At 35.9% G+C, this 6,589-nt stretch overlaps 1 protein-coding gene across 1 annotated transcript; it reads right to left on the reverse strand.

Moving 5' to 3' along the window:
* Window positions 1-2,492: 2,492 nt before the first annotated feature.
* LOC125841266 (ABC transporter G family member 14) lies at window positions 2,493-5,578 on the reverse strand. Its single transcript, XM_049520359.1, has 5 exons — window positions 5,351-5,578; window positions 4,450-5,242; window positions 3,938-4,114; window positions 3,629-3,816; window positions 2,493-3,392 (listed from the first exon to the last, which is right to left on the reverse strand). The coding sequence occupies exons 1-5, from the start codon at window positions 5,486-5,488 to the stop codon at window positions 2,748-2,750; spliced, it is 1,941 nt and encodes a 646-aa protein (XP_049376316.1). The 5' UTR covers window positions 5,489-5,578; the 3' UTR covers window positions 2,493-2,747.
* Window positions 5,579-6,589: the final 1,011 nt, after the last annotated feature.

Here is a 6,589-nt window from a genome sequence, read left to right on the forward strand (position 1 = left end):
TAATTGAATAAGTGACACTTTATCCTATTATTTATTAATGATCTAGATTAAATTATTTACAAAATTTCAAGAAAAAGAATCGCCTACTAATTGTCTCTTTTATTTCACATAAGCCAAAATAATTAGAATTATTGTCTTAAACTTCTTTACTCTTGCAAATCTGACAGAAGAAAAATCCCCTATTGTGAAATATCATATTTAGGGTAATGATTTAGTAGGTCATTTATAATTTGGCTATTTGTTCTTTTATTCGATTTATAATTATCGTGTTGCACCAGTATATTCCGCTAAAAATTGAGACATAACTAAGTTTGATTGATCAACAAAAATTATGATAAAGTAATAAATATTCTATCTCAAATTTGAACCCTTTCTGAGTATGTCACCTTTGTTATGAAACTTTTAGCTAATGTAACACTTTTAGACCCAAATGTCAATTTCGTCGACATGGATATCAAACATTGTGCTGAAAAAAAGAAGCAGCTTTGATGGATAATATGATAATCTTCAATCCACTGAGAATTGGATAGCTACTTGATATGTTGTCTCTTTCAGCACACAGTCGTTTTTGTTCGGATCCTACCATGCCAAGGCCCACAGGTAATTGAATTTCCCACTTCCTTTTTATTTAACCCTAGCTAGTGGGAAATTGTGGGATCTCATAATCGAAAAGGACAGTGTTGATTATAAACAAGTGTCCTTAATAGAGAAAAAATTGTGGATGGGGCAAGTAAAATTGAATAATTCTCAATGTTAGAGGGATTTTTTTGGATGTGATATCTTGTTATTTGGTTGTTCCTCCACCCATTTTAGTGTTTTCAGCACCAAATGGGGCTCTGCCCTGTTACACAGCAGTTTTAAGAAAATCTTCATCTGGCTGCTGCTGTTGTATGGCATTATTTGATTTCACTATTATGTATCTCTTCTTCTTATGTTATGTACTGGAGGATGATCTTGTTGTGTCATTATTACCTGGAAGAACAACTGTTTCATGTGGTGTTTGATATAGTGGAATTTAGTTTAATGGATGATTTTACAAATGGGAGAAAATGACTTCCTTCACTCGTGAGCAAAAGTTTTTTTTTTTGTGGTGTATGGACTAGCTTGTGCGCATCTCAACTAATTGCAAATGGGGAAAATGACTTCCTTCCCTTATGGAGAAAATGTTTTTTTATTGGATAACTGTGGTGTCTGAACCAGCTTGCGCACATCTATACTAATTTCATGAGATAGATGGAAATTACGTGGTGGCTTTTTGGCTCTGCTTAGATTTGAACCTAAAACTTCAGGGTTGTCAACCCACTTCATTGGTCACTAGGTCACACCAACCAGTGGGGTGTGTGGGCGAAACTAATTTTACTTAGAACTATCTTAACTTTTTAAATCATACCATTTGCTCCATCTAACATTTTAGATATTATTATCCATCTTTAATACTCAAAATATCATCAAGGCAATAACTATTAGTAATCCCACTTCGGTTTGGACGATCTTCACCGCTTGATCTAGCTTTTGGGGTTGAGTTGGACTCAATTTCCATTTCTACTCAATTCTTGTTTCACCAGATATTGATCTCCATATTATCTTGTCCAAGCTCTAGTTGTCAGTCCTTGGCGTGCGGGGTGTTAGTAGTCCCACATCGATGTGTGGGATGACAATTTGTCTCCCTATACTGGACAATCCTCATCTCTTGAGCTACCTTTTGGAATTGAGTTATAGCTAATTTTCATTTCTCATCAATATCGGATTTGCTAATATTATTATTCATATTTACTTCTTGGAGAATATTTTCTTATGAAAAAACAGTTTTCATGAACTATAGCTTTCATTGTACCAAACAGACACAACACATTAATTATCTTACCATATGCAATTTCTGTTACTTCTTCCTCTTTTCCTTGTTCTTGGATGTTATAACTTATAAGGTCTTTGGCAAGAAGAAACTCTAAATGCTTTGTTATTGGGGAAAATTTTGTTCCACTATAGCTCAAGATATTTTGTTTCATTTGCAAGTGCTGGTTCAAACTTGACCTACCATTCAACAAAATATAATGTTATCTTGATTCTTCAAGAATCTCACCAACCACGCACTTTGCATGTGTAAGATCACAAGAATCCATGCTTTGTTCTTGATGCTCCCACAAAGAAGTTGGTTTAAGATGTTCTAGAGGTGCTAAATAGATCCCAAGCATTAAAATGGAAGGTAGAAATTGATTCTGAATCAGACTTTTGATATTGCTATTATAAAAGTATATCACCATGAAATCATAATACAAAGAAAAGGAAAGGCACTGATAGGAGAAAAAGAACAAGCTCATTTAGTGATCTAAACAGGTGCTGTCTTTATGTGGTCAATGCACTTGTAGAACTCATTAAATTATTGCAATCTTCTTGTTTTAGAGACCCCACAGAGATATTCCTAAATCTTGCTGTGTGCATCAGTTATTGCTTTCTCTTTTTCTTTTATCTGTGATAAAAAAATGTTTCTGATGTTTGCTTCATTGTGCACTAAGCATATTTATTCAGTTCAGAATGTTACAGATTTTATTCTTCCCAAGCATCTTAAGTTTCCTAAGTCAGTTTGGTAAAACATTGCCAGAGTGGTACTACTACATTGGAATTTTTGGTGTATATGATCAAAATCTGGCAATGTGATCATAATCTAAATCTAACATTATTACTATATGTTGTTGTTGGGGGGAAAAACCCTTCGATTTTGCTCTTGAAATGGTTCCCTCTGCACATTTTCATCGCACACGATTGAGTGCTAGATAAGCGATTAGCCGGTATCCCACTAACATTAGAGCCATGATGAATACATCCATCCACATATTGTTCAGGCCTATTGATTTTATGGCTGGAAATTCTGCAACCTGACAATAGACGCCTTTTGAACACTCGTAGTAGTCGTTATCATTGTATTGTACCCCTAGAAGCAACTTGTAGCAGTAGTAGCTGTAGCTCAAATATTTTAACCAGACTATGAAAGGGGGAATTTGTTGAATGTAATAACCTCCGGCAATTAGGAAGACTAAAGTTGTGACTGATGCTAAGGTAGTGGCCTGTTTCACATCCATGAGCATGGCACCATATGCTAGACCGAGGCTCTGAGAAACGAGTACGCTGTAAAGGACTACTAGAAGAGATAGGATGAATGTGGCAGGGTTGGCTTTGAGCCCACCCATCCAATATAGGATGAAGGTAAATGCTGTTGGTAGTGCTAGTTCCAAGGGAAGATCCCCAACAGTTTTAGCTAGAAAATATGATGAGAGTCGGTACATTCCTGATGATCGCTCTTTGATGAGCATCCTTCTTTCTTGGGGAAAAGTGAAAACTGCATTGTAGAGTGGATAGAAGCCCCAGAATACCGCGAAGAAGAATACCATTGCAATCTGCACGAGGAGGTCAAATTATAAATATCATATTAGCAATTGAATTTTCCTATTCTATGTTGATGCGAAATGTGATAAGATCAGATTGTCAATATTAACGTAGCAAAACTTGGAAATGGTTTTACATTAGAAGAGATTGTCATGTTGCTGTAAATACGAGCCTGCTCTGCTGTTATTGGAGCTACCTAGTGTAAATATTGAAACTAGTTGTCTTCTTAACATATAATAGTTCTTACTCTGTCTTCAATGTGGGATGTTGGAGTGTGCCACCATAACAATCCAGCAAGAAATGCTACACTAACAACTTGGAAGATTCTAAGCTTGTTGAAGGTCTCGTATCTTCGTTCCTTCAGCCCCCTTAGTAGCAGCACCTTAAATTGATAGCCCCAACTCGTGCACCAGTGCTCTGACTTCACACCGTTTCCTGCATGAGTAGAGCATGAGTAGAGCACGATAGAACTGGAATCAGTCACTAATTCGAGGTAGAGAACAATTTGATAGTCAATTAAAACCATCCCTTTCTTCACAGTTAATTGAAAACTTACTTGTTGAAACATCCTTTGCGTAGCTGTAGTTATTGGTATCTGAACTGCATAGCTCAGTTTTCAGCCTTGTAGAAATGTTCTTGTCATAAGCAGAGATGAGAGCTTCTCTAACAGATTTCTTCTCCTGTTCACTACTGTCACCTTGCTCAATTGCATGCTTGGAATCAGGTCCAATTCCTGAAATTTCGAAGATCCTTTTTAAAGAGATGTTTGACACCATATACATGATTTTTAAATGTCTCAATGTTTGCATATCTTTTGCCCCTCTATATACAGTAATTGGTCAAAAAGGCTAATTAAAGAAATTAGATTGAGATTTACTGATTAAATAGTAGGACAACTTATGAGTGGATTCTCTTTTTTACTCTACTTACTTAAAGGTATTGAATAATTACCATTGCTTATCATCAAGATTAGTGACTCATCTGACTTTAGCAAAACCAATAATGAAAACTATGGACCTCTAAGTTGATTTGCTAGGAATGATATTTATGTTAGAGTGTTTGAATTACCATTGGCAAGATCAAGCAAGAGATCAGCAGGATTGATAGTGATGGATGTGGAAAAACCAACAGAGGAGAAGTACTCAAGGGCGGTTGATGCAGGACCATAGTAGATAGGGCAGCCTTCAGAAAGCAAGACTACCTTATCAAACATATGGTAGAGCCTGCTGGATGGTTGGTGGATTGTAGTGATCACAGTTCTGCCACCGTCAGCTAGGCGCTTAACAGTAGTTAGAATCCTCAGAGCTGTAGTAGAATCCAAACCAGAAGTAGGCTCATCTAGCAGTAGTAAACTCGGGTTAATTAGCATTTCTTGACCAATACTGACCCTCTTTTTCTCCCCACCTGATATCCCTCTAAATAATGGTCCTCCTATCATGCTGCTTCGACACTTGTTTAACCCGAGCTCTGCTATAACATGCTCCACATGCCTTTCTTTTTCCTCCCTGCTTAGGCTTTGGGGAAGCCTTAACAGAGCTGTGAAGAGGAGAGTTTCTGTTACAGTTAGATGAGGATATAGGACATCATCCTGTGCCACGAATCCAGTACGGCGTTTGATAGCTCCTGAGAATGGCTGGCTGTTGTATGTAATTTTCCCTGATAGCTTACCCGATAGACGGCCTCCTAAAGCAGTTAGGAGGGTAGTTTTTCCACTACCTGATGGACCTAACATTGCTAGCATCTCCCCTGGGCACACAATACCTGTGACTCCATTTAGTATAGTCTTTTCTTTTGTGCTTGATGGTCCTCCACAACACATTCCTTTTGTTTCTTGCTTAATCTTGTAAACAACTTCTTCAAACTGCATAACATATTAATCAAGATATCAACATATTGATAAAGAAACAAATTGGGTACTATTATGCATGTAACTAACAAGTCTAGAGAGAAATTAAGTTAGAAAAGAGACCTTCAAAGTTATGGGAAACAAGGCCCTTTGTATAAAGGACTCTGAGTTCTTCATCTCTGGCTTTGACGAATTAGGTGGAGGTGCCATCAATTCTGTGCCAAAGTTTTCTGGTTTTGGTGCTACACAATGAAGAGGCATTGGTGTTTTGTTTTAGCAGTGTGTTTTACTGATGAATACTGAATATGAAGAGAAGTTAAAGAGTTGCTTTTAACTTGAGTTTTCTCAAGAGAAGTGAACAACCATATAAATATATAAACTGAGAAAGACACAGAAGAAAAAAGACCAGTATCTATTGTGTGTGTTAAAGTCTCCATGATGTAGGTCTATCTCTCCCTTTATTTTTTCCTTTGTGGTTCCCACCCTTTTTCTCTTAAAGTAATGTAACACTTTCACTTAATCAAATTATTTAAACCATTCTTTCATTTTGATCCTCTCTTCTCTCTTTTTCAGAACCGGCAATATTTGGCTTTAGATTACTAATTTTATACGTCTCAGACGTGTTACCAAAAAAAACATTTTTTTCTAAGATGTGGCCTTGGTCTATGCCACACTAGTAGATCTACTTAGAAAATAGCCAAATTAAGGGTACTTCATAGATCATCCAACATTAAGAAGTGGGTAATGAGAAGCATGCCACTGAACAGATCATTTTTTCACTTGCCTTGCAATTCTGATTGAAAAGAAACTTAGATTTAGACATTTAATTATCTTTGAAATGATTTTTTTTAAAGCAAGTTGCAATAAAAGAAAATGAAAATCTAATGTGGCAATACCCTATGAATTATGGGTTTTGTAGGCTAATTTTGTCGGATTTGTGCTTTCCCCCCCTCCCTCTTTTTTTCTCTCCTTTTTTGTTATTTAAGCATAGTCATGTACGGATGATTTATACACACTAATATTATAATGATTTTCACCATTCAATAAAAAACAGGAATTAGATTGGATACTAGTCGGTAAATAGTTCATAGCTAACATATTTTTTTGATAATTCATCATCAAATCGGATTAGCGATAATTTTTTGGTGTTTGTTATATTTTAGCTTGCTTGGACGATCATAGGTGAGGTGTCTTATTTTTTATGTTACTATTTTCACTTTTTATGAACGGTCACGTATAATTATTTGATAATGTAAAATATATATTACATTAACAGGTTAACAACGTATAGAAGTAGAACTCTTTTCCTATTCATTTGAATTCCTTTAACTTAGAATTTTTATTTTTATGTACTTCTTTATA

The sequence above is a fragment of the Solanum stenotomum genome, chromosome 10, assembly GCF_019186545.1.
Source record: "Solanum stenotomum isolate F172 chromosome 10, ASM1918654v1, whole genome shotgun sequence".
NCBI classification, from domain to species: domain Eukaryota; kingdom Viridiplantae; phylum Streptophyta; class Magnoliopsida; order Solanales; family Solanaceae; genus Solanum; species Solanum stenotomum.

Coding starts and splice junctions, on each gene's coding strand:
- LOC125841266 (XM_049520359.1), bottom strand. CDS start 5,488: ATGCCTCTTCATTGTGTAGCACCAAAACCAGAAAACTTTGGCACAGAA. Junction 5,243..5,350: donor TGTTTCCCATAACTTTGAAG/GTCTCTTTTCTA, acceptor TATGTTATGCAG/TTTGAAGAAGTTGTTTACAA. Junction 4,115..4,449: donor CTTGCTTGATCTTGCCAATG/GTAATTCAAACA, acceptor TCGAAATTTCAG/GAATTGGACCTGATTCCAAG.